The 17,431-nt window shown below is 44.6% G+C and overlaps 1 protein-coding gene across 1 annotated transcript in view; it reads left to right on the top strand.

Moving 5' to 3' along the window:
* Positions 1-6,517, top strand: part of PCYT1B (phosphate cytidylyltransferase 1B, choline) — a 32,296-nt gene extending 25,779 nt beyond the window's left edge. Inside the window, exon 8 of the mRNA XM_055801202.1 lies at positions 3,573-6,517. Within this exon, the coding sequence (XP_055657177.1) occupies positions 3,573-3,653 (81 nt within the window). The 3' untranslated portion in view covers positions 3,654-6,517. The remainder of the gene's footprint in view (positions 1-3,572) is intronic.
* The last annotated feature ends 10,914 nt before the right edge of the window (positions 6,518-17,431 follow it).

The following is a 17,431-nucleotide window of genomic DNA, read 5'->3' as shown; positions in this document are numbered from 1 at the left end:
TTTCTGTGCCATGACTTGCTGTGTTGATTACCGCCCATTTGAGAAGAGCCTCAAATTAGGCTGCGAAGGCATCAGAACAGAGGCCACATCTTTATAATCTCCTTACAGCTACATCAGTCCCATGCAAAGGCAGGTACTCTCTGAATAACACAGCTCCCAGCCATATAAGCAAACAGTTTATTTAGTAGTTTGTTCATTGACAATATAATTTTCCTTGGGGAGGAGAAGAGGGTAGCTCTTCTGATGAAAAGCCCAGGTTTACCTGCATTGACCACATCCACATGAAGCTTCCTCTGTAAGTCACTCACCGTAGAGCCTGGTGAGTGTTCCCCACATGAGGGGTGGTCCTGTGGCCAGAGGTGCTGAATAAATAAAACTAATGCTAACAGAGCACTTGAAACCCACAGGGGGTGAGATGAGTTTGGCTGTGCAGAGAGAAAGTTAAAAGCCTTGATCCCATTCCCTGGCTTTACCCACTCGACAGTGCACGCTGATAGCATTTTTTAAAAATCCTTTGCTGATAAAACATTTTACCAAATTAGATTAGAGAAAAGCTGTTCTGTAAAGGTCTTTTAAGACCTGGGGGGGTTGCCTCCTGTTTCCCGAGTTAGTGGTTGACCACAGAGTAGGAAATCTGGTGCAATCACACAGACCTTTGCTAAGAACAAGTGGAGTGAAATCTCCTCACAGTGTTTTAGGAAAAGTGTTGGTGAGAGCGAGCTGAGAGGTGGTATGGCTTTTTTAAAATCAGTTTAAGCCTTGGCAATGGAAAAGACTTTTAAAATAACGATAGCTTGCTATTAGTGTCAAAACTGTTATTAACATTAATTTGCCTTATCACTGTTTGTTAGATGTTGCTTTTAATGTTGACATTAAAAGTACAGGAATCGTTATGGGCATGCTGGATTCCTAGATCAGTAATTTGCATGCCATTAATATGCTATTATTATTTCACAAATAATTATTATAATACTCTTTATGCTAGCATCAATTTTCTAAAAGGACAGACCACGTAACCCACAAAAAAAACACCTCCATTTGTGAAAAAGGTCAAAATATCAGTTCTCAAATGTCAAGATGTCTATAATTCATTGGCAATTTTGCCCACCTGTGCAATCCCCTGTATGCATTTTTTCTGCAGGAGAGTCACAGAAGGGTCAGAAACAATGATTAATGTGGCATGAAACTTTTTGTTCTGACATGAGAAAGGACCACTGTGTAGCCCGGCACAGAGGCCCTAATGGCAGAGATGCAGCTCCCTGGAAGCAGAAAGCAGGGGAGTTCATTCCACCTCCTCTCAGACACATATGAGCAGGCAGCTGCGTGTCAGGTCAGCAGAGAGAAAGCAGAGCTCACAGGGCAAGGTTTCTGTGCCAGTCTCCCTTCAGACGAGGTGTGCCTCCCACAGTGCACAGAGGGTCAGGTTGGTTGCACTGGGAAATGGCTGCATCGCCGCAGACATCAGTGGGGGCTCGATAAGTCTTACAGGTTGCAGCTAACACCCAGGGACACTGTTTAGGCTACACTGGATGTATGCAGCCTGGACCCGAGCACAACCTTGAAAGAATCAGCAGCTCAAAAATAGCAGTCCTCTGTAACACCCAGCTGGCACTTGTTTTGTAAAGCAAAGGAGTATCAACATGTAGGCAATAAAATTCAGAAATCTGCAAAATATTTTTGCCCAGGTTTGCCGGAAAAAAAAAAGTTATCTTCCTAAACTAGTTGAGTGTACCAGCACTTGCGTGAACCAAGGCTTTGAAATTATTTTCCCACCTCCTGTAAAAGTCCAGAGCGCACCCAGCCTTGTCTAACCCTTTGGCACTTCCAAGGAAGTCATTAACGTTTGTTCTACTTCTTCATCACCCAGCGGCCCAAGGAGTACCCCCCATTAGGGAGACCTTGCAGGTGAATTGCACAACCTCGTCCTCCTGCAGCAGTTGTGATTTTAGCCAGCAACCTGGTGGTCACAGCATTAATGCAGGAGGTGATCTGGACTGTCTGGGTACTTACTCTGCTGAAGGTGTAAGTGCACCAGCTTGCTGAAGCAACAAACTTTACTAAAGCAGGGACTGGGAAGCAGGTGTCCTGCAGCCTGGCTGAGGGCCTTTGCAGGAAGGTGGCATTTTCCTTTCCATCCCTGGTCCATGTGACCCAAGGTACAGTCAAGTACCACCCCCCACCACCACCACCCCGCCATGTGGGATGTCAGCCACACTGGGACACTTTGATCTCCCCCAGCATCAGTACCACACAACGATGAAGCACTGCAATGTCACGGAGCTTTCTGAAGTGGCTGGTGAGGTGCCTGGGGCAGGATGGAGTCAAAGTGTTTTGCTTGGCCAGGAAAAGGTATTTTCAGATCAAACATTTTTTGTTGGGGGTTATCTTGAGTGAAAGGGTGAAGCAGATTAAGTCAAGCCAACAAAACCTCTGTTTCTGTGATCTAGAGGGGAATTTTGCACTCCTACCACTGAATTTCAAACAGGCTCCAGGGCTTTGCCAGCCCTGGTGACATCCTCCCAGCTCTCAGCAGCAGAAGCCCTCCCCCCATCCAAATGCCTCCTGGCACTGTTTATCAGGAGCAACCACCATCTGCTAACTATCGAGATTTTAGGAAGTCTTGACTATTTTGGACCTAGTAGTAGCACTGGGGTAGGCTACACACTGTGGCTTTTTATGCATGAGAGCATCGCTAGCGTGGCTCCAGGCAGGAACTGTTCTGTCGTGCTGCACTACAGCAACATCCAGGCTCTAAAACTAATTAATAAAGGCCAATGTGACAAAGATAGAAGTTGGGTGAGGGAGCTCACAGAGAACAGTTGAGTTTAATATTTGTGCTCAATTGTTAACCCCCGGGATTAGCAAACACCAGAAACCTCATGTGAAAACCTAGCATCTACCCCTCCGCTGGCAGCAAATACTGAGTTTCAAAAAGGGGAAGAGCAAGAACGGGCAGCCACATGCTCCTTGGCTGGGAGGAAGGTCATCACAGAGCAGAGTCGCTGCAGGGGGAAGGAGAGGAGGAACAGAAAGAAAACTCAAGCTGAGAAAGGCTGTGGACTGCAGCTGCCCAACCAGGCCAACACAGAATACATTCTGCAGAAGTGTTTTGCTTTCAGACCCGAGCAGCAACTTAACTTTGTCTGGGCTGGCTCTTCCCTTCCAGCCGAGCATCGCCTGCGATCCGACACCCAGTACTCCAGCCAAGGTTGAGACATCTTGTTCCCCATCCCCAGGAGGAGCACCAAGGCACTCGCATTTGGCATTTTCCACGGAGCCTGCAGCAGCTGCGCAGTACATGCCAGATCTGTAACCCAGCCCAGAAGCCTAATGCAAGGCCACATACGCACTAACGAGTAGCAACATTTGCCTTAGCCTAGCAGATTGCTTGACTGACAAGGTGGTCTCTTCCACCCCACCAGCTCTGGCAGGCCTCCACTCAGCTTTACAAAGCAAAAATGACAAAGCCCAAAGCAGAACATAGAGCCTGCATGTGTTTCCCTTTTCAACAGACACCTGAATTCTGACATTCCCACGCTTACAAAGAGCATCTTTTTACTTTGCTTTTGCAGAAGCAGATGTTCCAGGAACGACGTGACCGAATGCTCCAGGCTTTTTCTCCCCGGCGGAGCCCAAACAGCAGTCCTACATGAAGCCGCTCTCCATCCCGTTCTCCATCTCCACCCTGGGTCTTCAATAAAGCCTCCCCTCCCTCTTCTCCAAAAGCTGCCTCTGCCTCCCTCAGCAGCATGAGCGAGGGAGACGAGGATGAAAAGTAAAATAAAGACACATTTTGTTTTAACTATGAGACAGAGGAACAAGTTGTGAACTCAACCACTGGATGGGGAGAAGCATGAGGAACATCAGGGATATCTCTGACAGCAGGGAATGTGCTCTGGGAGATGTCGAAAACGGACTGGAGCACAGCAAGGGAGATCTCAGGAAGAGCTTATCTCATCCCACTCCCTCAGGGTGCCTGGAGGCCCGGCCAGCAGTGCTTGCCAGACACGGGACCAGGGGCTGGCAGAAACACACACCTTTTCCATGTCTTGCTGCTTACAGCTGCTGCGGCCAGGCCAGGTGTGGAAGGGAACTCTGCACCGAGTGGGGCTGGCAGGAGGAGCCTTGTTGGCTCCCAATCTGGGACCAAGCACATGGGCAAGCAACAGCTGTGGCCTGCAGATGGAGGAGATGCTGTTGTACAAGACTCTGCTAACTTTGAGCTCTTCTGCCATATGAAGGAAGGCTGCAGCAAATGCATTGAGAAACAGGAAATACTGTATTTTTTTTTCTTTTTGAATGAAATCTGCCCCAGAACCCAAGCCCGTGCCAGTGAAATGGAGAGCTCTCCAGCTGAGTTGGTGGAAATCCATTTAATATTTTCAAGCTACTGAATGCTGCTTGTTGACCAAGCGTCTGTACGGGGCGTATGTAAAGAGTCAGGCTGTTACTTGCTTTATCAAATTGCTCACCATGTTCCTAGTGCCTGAACCTGGTAACTTCTGGTTTGCTCCCTGGCTTTGCACTTCGGAGGCAAAAAAGTAAATGAAAAAAATAGCCCTAGCTGGAATGTGGTGTCGTAGGAAATAAGATAGTTTGAAGACACTGGTGATTTTTCTGGGGAATTCTAAAAAACACATGTGGTATCCTATGGCCTTGGGATGTGGCCTCCTAGGAAATCTGCAGCTCCCAGCTACCTATTGCCAAACAATGGGCACAACAGTGCTGCTGCCATCGCATGCTACTCAGCTGGTTAAACAGATTTCTCGAACTCTAAAATGTGTTCACAGATACCCTGTCCCTGCAGAGTCCCGAGGCCAGTCCTCTACCTTAACGTGGAGAAAAAGTTGGCCAAAACAATGGAAACCTCTTAAACAGGCACGGATTTTCTTTCTCTGTCCGTTGACACCCATACAGCCCCAAGCAAAGCCACAGAAAAGTAGCACGAATGAAGCTTTCCCTCCCCCTCAATGCGCTAGCTGCTCTCCTTCCCGTTCAGCAAAGCCAGACCCGCCTGACATGCATTCAGCTGGCACCTGGCAAGGTGGCTGCAGACTTGCAGGGTTTCTGGGCATGGGGGACCCCCAGCCCCGAAGGCTGCTGTGCCCCACAGCTCAGAAAGCCACGCACATCACCGTGGTAGGGCTGCAAAGCAACGATGCCATTTTGTTCCCAGGCTTGCTTGCCGAAGCCTGACTCGGTGCACAGGCACATTCAAGGCTCTCCAGCCCAGCGCCAGCTTCAGTGCCAGGCCAGCGAGGTAGAGGTTGCCACCACCTTGCCTGTCCCACCAGCAGCCTGCTGGGCACAGACCTCGGGCAGCCTGGGCAGGGCGTCGCAGCAGCGAAATGGCTGCTGTGCCCCAAATGCCTGGGGTTGCAAACCCATCGGGACACGCAGGCTGCTGCGGGCAGCTCTGAGCGGCTCTGGGGGAAGAACTGAAGGGAACAAAGATGTCCGAGTGCCTGAGCACAGGGGGCGGTAGGACCTGCTGCAGCCATCCCCCTCAAGGCTACTGTCCTTACCTTGCTGAGTGACCTAGTAGGTAAACTCCTTTCACTCCTTCCCTTGCAGGTAACTTTTCCAGACAGGTAAATTACAGACCCTTGTACTAGGCACCAAATTTGCCCCATTCCTTACATTTCTTACAGTTTTCATCCATCCCTCCCCCACTGCAGGGTAACCGGTTTTCTTTTGGGAGCATTTTGCCAGACACTTCTCAGACTACCACAAGACCAAGTACATAGTATCGTGTGGCACGCTTTGTCCCCTGGAGTCAAACCAGTTCCTCCTTCACAGAGCTGCAAAAAGAAACGAGTAGGGAATAGGGTGGAAAGCGCAAAGGGAGAGCTACAGCTAGTACCAGCTGTGCGCCACATGGGATGATGCAATTAAGACCTTGTTGAGCCTTAGGCAACCTGTTACTGTAATTTCATACCTGGGATGCACTCGTTAGTTTTTCTGCTCCTTTGCAAGTCTCAAGTCTTCCTGTCACCATCACTCCACCACAGGAACTGTCTGCTCTCTACTGGTGCTGTTCCTACGACGAGCCATGTCCAAATGCAGTGGAGGTGGGCAGGTTTGTTGTTCTTGGCTTTTACCATTTGTTTGTTTTAATTTCATAGCACTTACTGTTCAGCAGCCTTTATTCAGTGGTTTGAGTGGAAGACAGCACCACGACTTGTGCATAGGAACTGGAGAAAAACTCACCAGTGACCTATTCTGAACAGAAGCTGTTTCTCAGTCACAGGTGGCTAACCAGCAACAAAGCCATATACTGTACCGGGTGTCCGTCTGCGTTTAGGATATCAATAAGCTGAAGCCTTTGCCCTGCTGGTACAGACACCAATATCCATGTGCTGTCTCCAGCAAACCAGAACCTCATTGTCTCTGGACACGTGGAGGCCAATTTTGCACTTGAGTCATGGTTGGGTTTTATTTTTCATGAGTGTTGCTTTAGTTCAGTCCTATTTATCAGCCAAGCTCCACATGAAAAATAAACAATGTACAACAGATACTGCTGCCTCTCACCTTCATTTTATAGCACCGTAGGACACAAACACAAACCCCAGCGTAAGCCCTGCGGATAGCACTCGTTATCTCCATCCTTTGCGCCCCAGGGCTTTACACCTCCACAAATGCTGCTAGAGCAGCCTCACCAACCTGCCCGAAATCCTGCTGCTTGAGTTACTACTGCTGGGCTCAGCTCAGACAGGATCACCTCTCCCCTTGCCTTCACCCACATTCTTCTGCAAGGTAAAGGTGGGGAAATGCTGCCTCAGCTGGCACAGAATTGGACACCAGCAAGTCTGAGACCTCCCTTACCCTCCGCCCCCCAGCAGTAGACTCAGGAGCCACTATTTTAAGTGGAAGAAAGAGGCAGTGCTTTTGCAGCCATCCTGGTTCCGCTTCTGAAAACCGTCCCCAGCAGCAGCGGTGCTCTGTGTGTGCCGAGGCGCTGTGCAGCTGTGCCAGATTCATGCAAAACTGCAGCAAACGTCAGCCACAGGGACAAATCCCGACACTGGCCTTTGCACTTGGTCCTTCCTCCAGCTAAGTCAGTCTGATGCCTGGATGTTCCTGCTTCTCTCTATCCCTTTTGTCTTTTCTGTAAGATAGAAGGTATTACTGCAGCTGCTGCAGAAAAGATTATTTATTGAACAGTCCTGCCTCAGGCAGAGAGAAGCTGAACCAGCAGATGGGCCCTTAGGACTTCCCAGCTAAGATATTTTTAATTATGGAATAAGCACATTTCAAAGTCATTGAGCGTGGCAGAGAAACTATTTAAAGGCACAGAGCCCACACCAAGACGCTCCCTGGTAATGTAAGTTTCATTAAGGTGGATTTGGGGCTGTTTTGGGCCGTGTCTTGCATCACTTGGGAGACACACAAGACATCCTCATGTGCTCCCAGGAGCAGCAAAGCTGGCCCAGCTGCGGTCCTGCTTTCTGCCACTGAGCTGCCCCCACAGCCCCACGGAGAGGGACCATCGTCCGACTGCGCTCTGGGAAGGGACAACGAGGGACCCTTGCTCGCACGGGACTGACCTAAAGCCAGAGACATGAGCTCTCTCAGAGCCAGGCCCTCCCAGGCAAAGGGACGCAAAGCAAGAGCTGCAGCACGCTGTGGTAGCTTCTCCTACTGCAAGCAAGCGCCGTGTTAGACAGATTTGGAACAAGCTTTAAATCCAGCAGCATGAACTGCAAAGCATCTTCAGTTTCGTAACTGGTATTTCATAGCACCACAGAAACCTGAAAACACAAGCAAAAAGCACAACCGGAGGAGGTCAGAAAGTCCCAACTCTAAATTCATACGAGCCCATACAGAACAGGTAGAATGTCTGAAAGCTGGCTGAAGCAGCAGAGTTGGTTTCCTGCAGCACAAGGCAGAGCTCTTGTGCCAGCACGTGTGAAGTATCTACAGTATTTTCTCGGTTTAAAATTCTTCAATTTTTAGGCACGAAATACACATTGTGCAAGCTCACTCACAGGGATGATTTAACTGAAAAGGCTCAAGAAAGATAACCAAACATTTAAAAACCCCAGATTATCATTTTGTGTATATTAAAAATTATTTCCGAATACCGCAGGGATGTAATTCTCAAGAAAAATATTTAGAATAGCACAAAGCAGTACTGGCAGCTGGAAGTCGGACAAATTAACAACAGGAAACAGGTATTTCAAATAAAGTTACAGGAAAACTGAAGGAATCCTGACTTCCTAAGGGAACCAGCTCAGAGCTAGGACCATTTATCGTGGTATGGCCGTAATAAATCCCAAACGTTGCCCATTCTGCGCTCTCCTGACTGCTGCTGCCCCCCTCCTTGCCCACACCGCTTTCCCTTCTATGTCTATGAGCCATCCCGCTGGAAGTTACGCCGTCCCCTTCCACCTTCTCTCCCCCTGCAAAGGCAGAGGCGATTTTGACCAGGAGGCAGGACAGGCTTCACAACTTGCTCAAACTAGTGGCCAGTAACTATTGAGATGACTATAAAACAGCTGGAGTCCAGTATCAGCGGCGGATCCTTTACCACCTTCCCCACTCTAGAGCCTTTGCTAACCAAGGTGAAGCTGTTTAAATTCCTCTTGGCCCATGGTATGTGGGGATTTGCTTCCTCAACCACAATCCTTGCTTTTCCCCTCCAAAGCCTCAGGAAAAGGACTTCTGCCAATGGAAGCTGTCTGGTGGGTGCCCAGTGCCACGTCCCCATGAGCACATGCTGTGCTCAGCCCAGCCCGAGGTCAGAGGAGATTCTTATTTCAGAGCATGTCAGACCCCCTCAGGAACAAGAAGGTCCCCTGAATCCAACACCAGACCCAACAACTCCCCTGAATCCAACACCAGACCCAACAACTCAGCTCAGCAGAAGGAAGTGACACTACATCAAATCTGCATGTAAAAAAAAGGATAACAAACCATCCTAGGAAGAGTCCTATATGATAGCACATAATTAAGCAGCTGTTTCACTCGAGTCTGGTGCAGACTTCTGACTCTCCTCCTAAAACAGAGCTGAAAATGGACTAGAAAACAGACCTAGGGCTTTGCCTCTTGCATGGAGGCCCTTTCAGGCAGCAAGCTGTTAGGAACTCTTCTGATTTTATTGGAAGAGATTTCCCATCCACCCCTCTCAAAACCCAACATGTGTTTCCCAAGCAGGTGCACACAGACATTTCTGCCCTCTTCCAGAAGGGAAGGCCCTTTCCTGGTGTGGCAAGCAAGGGCAGCATTAGCATTTCTAATTCAAATAGTCTGAGGGAGAGGAGAGAGATACACAACAAACAAACAGCTGAAAGCCTTTGGGACTGAATTTTTGCCGTGCTAGTCAGGAAACATGGGACTGAGACTCCACCAAGAACTGAGACTTCTCCTATGACAAGGCGCTGCTGCACCTCCCAGCTGCATGCAGCAGGCTCCCACGTTAAAACCAGTTTCTCAAATAAGCAGCTTGAATTCCCCTGCCCCAGCAGTTTTCCATGGCCAGTTTATGGTTGGGCCAACACCTTTCTTCAGCTCAAACAGTGCTGTTGCACTTGAGATCTCCATCCCTTCTTGGATATTCTCTCCAACAGCATCAATTCTTCCTTTTAATAAGAAAGAGCGAACTGCAAGTTCCTAAGCTAGGTAAGGCAGTTTTGCCCTTCACACAACTGCAAGAGCCTGCTCCATATACAAAGTATATGGCAAAATTAACCAGAAGACAAAAGGGCAAAACAAATTTAAGGAGGAAATTACACCTTTGAAAGCGTCATCTCCTTTAACCCTTCTCAAAAGGCAGTTTCACCCTTATGAAGAGACAGCTATCCCCCTCCGAAAAGGATTAAGAGGTTACAGGGCTTGATCCTAAATTTCTCCGGTCATAACTTCATGGTCTGTGCTATACATGAAACACGTGACCTCTGTCGAGTCACCAGGATTCTGAGTACCTACAATATTTTCCTTTCATCATTTTGGTAGCTCACCTTTCCACGTATATTTAGGTTTTGGATAAATGTCTCATTTCCATAGGCAGGCTGCCCAGTAAATTATGTTAAATAAGCACCACACAGCAGTACACACCTGGAAGAGCCCAGACACACAGCTGAGGGGGCCCCCAAAGCCCCACCCTGCCCAATTCTCTGCCATTAACTGTGACTTCAGCAAGGACATGGGAAAGAACCAGGATTCTGCCCCTGCTTAAAGCAGCCTGAAATTCCCTGACCAACAGAGAAGACAAGCGCTGGTGTGACAAAGCTCATGCTCAGAAACCCGTCTGCAAGGCAGGCAAATGGAGCAGCACCCAACACCCCGGAGCAGCACCTCCTTTGCAGCAGTGACAGGCTCAAAGCAGCTCGTCAGGGTGGGCAGATGCTGCCTCAGTATCTGGCTGGTAGGTTTGGTCTTAAGGGATCAAACAGTGCAGTGAACCCTAAACCCCTCTGACTTGGGGAAAGCTGGGGATCCAAGAATCTGAAGATTTTTTTGGTGCTTTTGTTTTTAAAGAACTGTGGCAAACAGAAGCGAAAATACAGTTGCAAGGCACAGATTTCAGTTACAAATCCTAGCAATAAATTAGTTTTTAAATGTACAACTGTATTAATCAAGAAGAAAATGATCTGTTATCTCAAAATAATTATTCCTGTGCCTAAGCATATGAAGGCAGGCACACTCAAAAGGAAAGTCCTACCTGTCAGCATTGACCAGGCTACATGCTCAGTCAGGTCAAGCCTCACACGTATTTCAAATTCCAGACAAGCTTTGTTACAATAAATGATGTCCTTTTCAGCACATTGTGGTACTTTTAAACCCTATTCTATCATTCTGCAAATATACTTCCCTAAAAACAAACCCTGGTTTTCTGTAAAATGAAGTAACTGCAAACCACAAAGCCATCATCCACTTAGGGAAACAAAATTAATTACAACCTGCTCTTTACAAGTGACTAGCTTTGAATACCTACAGGGCTGCATTATTTTAAAATGTACTACATGCCATACTAGTCTAGCTTTTTAATTTCAAAACTAAAGCATAAAAAAAAAAGTAGGAACCTAGTTGCTTTGTTAATTGGCCAGATTTAAGGTATTGTATATCATCAGTTCAAAAGTTCACTAGTTTCATTTTTTACAGTGTCCTGAGCTTGCACTGCTACAATACACAATTAAAAGCCAAATGACAAAACAAAATACGAAACTATTCTCTTAGAAAAAAATTCTGGGTTGTTTTTGGTTGGGTTCTCCCCCCCACCTTGGTTATCTAAAAGGGCTCTCCCAAATGAGTGCATTTATTCCAGAAAAGAACAAAAAGGGCATTGTAAATATTCAATTGTTCACATGCAAATAGAAAACTGCACATAAAAGCTAACAAAATTCCCCCCAGAATAGCTGATTCCAAATTAATCCAAGAACTGTAGCAAATCTTGGGTGGTATGTTTTAATGTTGGGCGTTTTTTTTCCTCCTTAAGAGCACCTTTTCTTTAAACCACCCCATGCCACATACTTGTATCATAGACACACAGAGAATGTGGAGAACCATCAGGGAACACCAGCGTGTTCACAGTCTGTATCATTTAAAGAAACACAAGAAAAAAATAATGCCATGAGGTCAAGCACCCTATTCTGAAACTTTCCAACTTCCAGTTTCTGGGAATTCAAGTCAATTTGTCATTAAGAACAAAGATAAACTACATTGAAGCTAATTAAAATGCAATCAGTCATTATGCAGAGTGGTGGTACAACCATGCTATCTGCAGAACTGACTTCATTAACTGAATTAAATTCTATCTACAGGGAAGTGCCCAAGGTGATCTTGCATGTTTTACCCAACTGTTCAACAAGAAAAAAAGTTAGAAATTAATTATATATTTAATCACTGACAGTTGTGTGTCAAGCACTTTGATAAAATACTTTCATATGCCATTAAAAAAAATCTAGAAACTTCTAGTTCTCTTGCTGTAAAACACTGTATTTAGCAAGCTAGCATTCTCCATCATTAAGTGCACAGAGTTAACACTAAGACAAAATGTATTTAAATATACTGGAACAAAGCATAACTCCAACCTCTTCATCCATTCACAAATGAATAGTCACAAAATATTCTGTAAAGCCGGTAAACTTGTACATTATAACATATGCGATGGCCATTTTACTTAGCGCATAATGTAGCGGGCAGTTTTCAGGCCTACAGCATCATACTGACAACGGACATCCACCTACTGCAATGGGCGCCCATACCTGACAATGAAGGAGGAAAAAGTATTGTTTCTCTGGTGGTAAAACTTAACCTTTAGTCCACCAACATCTACAGACATAGAAACCACCCCAAAGCCATGACTCGGATGCACACACGGAACCCGAGGCTCCTCTACCTGGACGCAAACCTAACCATGCCTTAAGTGCTGGTCCTCTGCAGCCCCAAGAATTATACCAAGCATTCTTAAGTCTACAAAGAGATTTGTTAACGTAAAGAATGAAAAGCCAAGCAAATAAAAAGAGAATAAAGATCAGGCAAGGGAGGTGCTCACAGAAAGCGCAGGGGAAGCCGTGCATACCACTGGCAACCCCATGCCTGCTAGGATGGCTCCCACACTTTAACCACTGACATCAGTTTTCGTAGCCATGAGGAAGTTTTAATGAAGCTGTTCTTTGAAAGCTTTCTAATGCCAAAACACAGGCAACATGTGACCTTGAAAAATGGAAGAACTGAAGCTTTAGTCTGAAAAAAGTCTTAAATCAGCATATTTACAGGTGCCTGCTCATTTATTAATTTCAATAAAAGAATTCGCAGTGGAAAATAAAGAAAATCTTACAACTTTCAAATCATATCTCCTAGTTGCACACTAGTAGAAGCAAAGTGACATGCCTGTTGCCTTTGGACTAGGAGACACAAAGGGGGATAGCTCGGGCCAAAGGAAAAAAATTATCCAAGTCACTAGATGGAAAATGGTTTCAGATTGCTCTAACAGGTTTTCGGAATGGCTGATGCTCTTAGACAAAATACAGCAGGTGTTTTTTACTACACTCGATTTCACTGTACTAGAGGAGATGGTACAAAAGCTTAAAGTAAAAAGAGCCTCACAGTTAGATGACTATAAACTCATCTGACAAAAAAAAGTTTTAATTTTTCCTACTAAGTATGCCTGACATGTTTTATATGCCTGACTTCATTTAAAAATTGTCTACTGCAAGACTTCTTCCCACTCAAAGGAACACATGTAAATACTGAGTCTAAAGTAGTCTAAAGGAGGCATGAATTGTATGAGAAACTGATCCCTCACTACAAATTGTTCTCCCACGTAAGCCTGTGTCCTAGAGCCGTAAATCTTCATTACGCTGCTGCTGCTACAAGTTGCTTCATATTCTACAGACAGCTACTGTCAAATATTATGTGGTACACGCTGAAGGATTGTGCAACTTTGAGCTACTTACTTGACCACTCAGCTCCTGTGAGTATCCCATCATTGCAAATGATAAGCAGTGAGAAACTACAACACACAGATTTCTTCTCATCTGGAGTTTTAAAATAAATTCTTTGAAAGAAAATCATCTCAGTTCTGGCAAAATTCTGACCAACTGGAGCCTCATTTATTACTTAGAAAGTTAATGAGTCAAGCAAACTGGGTCACCAGGCATTTTCCTGCTCTGGAATCGCTTGGTAAGAAACTTTTTCATTTTCTTGAGTAAATTATGAACACACATAAAACCACATAAAACTTCATGAGAAACTGAAGAAATTTCAAGATAGAAGCCTTGGGTGTTATTTTAAACAGATATTTCAGATGTAAAGAACAATCTGAGAAACTTTACAGAGATCTATATAGCAGGAAAAAACAAACCCCAAAGGTGCTCACACACTTCAAAGAAAACAACGTTTGGTGACAAACCACGCCGATGTACCCAGAACGATCAGCCACCAAAGTTTCAGAAATCTCCAATAACTCACTCTGCAGTGGGAGCTCCTGCTGCTTCCATGTCAGAAGATGAAAAATTCCAAGCAGCAAGGATGAACTGGAGGCAATCCCTATTCACACCAAACATTAAAGGAAACTTCACACTCCACAGAAATACTGGGAGTGGCTAAAGCTGTAGGCTTCATCTTTAGTCACTTCAGAGGAAGCATCAGCGCTGCAGTACAGGTAGCTCAATCCCTACCTCCAGTGTCTCACTGGATTTGGTCCCTCTGAGTCCCACACTCGTGCAAACCAGCAGCCTGAAGTGCTGTGAAGCTGCGTGGCTGTTACCAGCATAACACTGATGATCCAAGGGGTTAAACACTCCCTTCTGTTACTCGCATTGACATATTAAACCAGGGAATTATTAAATCAAGTTATTAAATCTTGATCAACAGTAAAGTCTGTAAAACTGAAGGAAAACACACGCTATTATAACAAAATGGTTAGTGAAACCATAGCAGTCTAGCTGAATCTTAGCAGTTTGAAACATACATCACATATGGATGGCACAAAACCTCTGCAGTTCAGCTTTTAATGTTTTGCCAATGCTAACGCATTTTCTGCTTATAAGCCTGTGTGTTCCCTCAAAACCAATAATTCTGAGAACACGAAACAAAGCTCATTTTTTAAAAATATTACTTCATATTTTCAGATGGCCGAGTTCTCAGTCAAGAAATTAGTTTATACTTGTTTCAACTTAATGCTCTTAAACTGTATTAATTTCTAGATTCCTCTACAAAAGTGAGAAAAGGAGAATCTGGGGTTCTTGTCAGATAATTTCTCTTTATGGCAGTCACTCAGAAACAGCCGTTTCTAGATAAAGAAGCCTGAACTTTTCTCACCTCAGTGTTCTGAGAAAAGAGCAATAAATACTAGTTAAAAGAGAGAGTAAACCAAGAGTCACTAGGTTAATTAATTTTCTCAGACAACAAGAGAAAATCAAGTTTTACCCCAAAAAACTTTAGGGTACACATTCCCACCTGCACTTCCTCACTTTCCCCCTCTGCCTCAAGCTACAAACCTACAGAAACAAGGGAGCTTATCTGTATAGAGAAAGGAATAGCACAGGAAAAGTTACTGGCAGAAGTGATGGACCTAGAGTAATTTCTGTAGTGACTAGTTTTTCAAAAAGCCAGTCTCCCACAAATGCTTTCGCAGCTCTGTTATTTTGTAGAGGTATCTTCAAATTTACAATGAGCAAAAGAATTCCTGTTTTAATTTTTCCATTCAAATCAAGTACAATTTTATTTTCTATACAACTGCTATCTTTGTAAGTATTTTGATATAAGGTCCTTGGTACAACAGCACAATCAAGAATTGTGAAGTTCAATTAAGTTAGCACATGATTTTATCTTTTAAAAGACAAATCTTGTGCCACAAGAACCTCTGAAAGTTAAGTTCAGAATGAAAACTAGAGTTTCTTGTGGAAATAAGCATTACATAAAGATTTGCATCTGACAGGAATAAAATACATTTATGAAAGACATTAAAAGTTCTAAAGCCTTAAAATCCACCTGGAAATCTGACACAAACTATATCAGATTAAATGTACCTGAAAATTCAGAGTAATACAATACAGAAGCAATTGCATTTATATATGGTTCTAGAACCAGCTTAACAAAAAATAAATTATGTTTGAGGTATTAATAATAGATCTTGGGGTGGGTGGGGACGGACACGGTAACGCTCAAATGTAGGTTTCCATCGAAGATTTCAAACTGCTTTGTGACAAAATAAGTAAGAAAAACACTTATCTAAAATTACTCTGAGCTCCCAACTGTAGCTCTCCAAGGGCATCCCTCTGCAGGCGTGTGTGAGGTTGACCTTGGGCTGCCAAATCACAAACTAAGCTCCACAGCGTGTGAAACCAGAATGGTCCCTTAAAAAAGTCATCATGTAGTTTTTACTTATTTTTATGTCGGCAAAGAAAAAAGGAAAACAAGGGCATACACAAATTACATACACACATATTGGTCTAGGAATAATTACAACACATGGTACAGAAGACTGAAAATTGAATTTAAAACATCACCAAGTAATCTCGGGAAAAATTAGCTTTCCACCTTTCCTTTAGATACCGATTCAAATAATGCCACTTCAGAGGAAAGGCAACGCAAGACCTCTTTCTCTCTTGGATGCCAGGTGCAACACAGACCAGCTCACCAGTGGGAGTTCTGTCCCACAGCCAATGTTGCGAACAAATTGACTCCATTTCTACCCACATCATCAGAAACCCCAACACAAGTCGAGCATGTTGATCACAATTCAGAGGTAGCAAGCGTGGAACAGTGAGCAGGTACCCTCTAAGGACAGACCTTGCTGGACAGCCGAGAGCACGGATACCGCGCACCACGCACTCGGGAACATGCCCTGATACGATCTACAGAGGGTATGAACTTCAAAGGAATATCAATCTGGCACCTCCTAACAGTATTCAATTCAAAGGAAAAAGTTCAATAAAGCAATTAATACTAGTTTGACAACATCAGGGTTATCACAAGCACATCAATCCCACTGATACCACATAAAACCTCCTCTGGATTTAAGAAACAAGTTCTCTGTGCCCATTTTTGAGATCTTTTAACATAATACTGCAAGTAAAGCATGTGAACTTTAAATTTTCTTATTTATTTTTAATTAGAAAGCCACTTCAGTTACACAAATCTTCACTGTTTCAAATTAATGTCAACAGCTTAAGTCCTGGTCCTGAGAACAGATTCATTTAAGCGGGAGTACTCTCATACACTGTTTACTTGCGTAAGTATTTGCAAGATTCAGCCCTGAAGTCACTACACAATTTATAACTACGTTCCTCATTTGTGAACAGACTCACCTTTGAACGCAGTAACACATCGTTCTGTCACGTGCCATCACATTCCCTTAAGTTCTGCAAAAACACATTTACATATACATACATGTATTAATTCAAAGGCAGGTGACTATGCCAGGAAGAAGAGATGAGCTGTAAGAAACCACAGCATCTACATGGCAACCCGGGAAACGCGCAAGCAAACCGAACACTGCACCATCGGACATGGTTATCCTCAAGACCGAAATACTAACAATAAACATTTAGGCTGTTTTCTACAAAATTATTTATATCAATCCAGACCACTTTGCAGTACCTAACACACAAGGATCTAGAAATGCTTATTAAAGGTGAGGGGCAGGGGGAAAACATCTTCCATGTCAATAACATCAAGATTTCACCCTGAATACTAAGCTTGGGTGGAGGTGAATACGAGATTACACTACACAAAGATCACCTGCTCACATTCTGGAGAAAGTCAACACCTGTTTCAAAGCAAATTCTACATGCCACTGAGGACAAACGAAAGTACGTTATGCAGATGGAGCAGCGTCAGGTACGTAGCCAAAAAGCAGCTTGTGTTTTCCAAGAACACTACAATTAATATCCATGTTCTTCAAGCACGTGTCAAGGGACCTGCTTTTAACCCTGCCCGAGAAGTAGCACCAACTGCAGCAGGATGTACTTTCTCAGTACTG

This window comes from Falco peregrinus, chromosome 4 (assembly GCF_023634155.1).
Source record: "Falco peregrinus isolate bFalPer1 chromosome 4, bFalPer1.pri, whole genome shotgun sequence".
NCBI lineage: Eukaryota > Metazoa > Chordata > Aves > Falconiformes > Falconidae > Falco > Falco peregrinus.
This window is presented reverse-complemented; position numbering and strand designations above follow the sequence as displayed.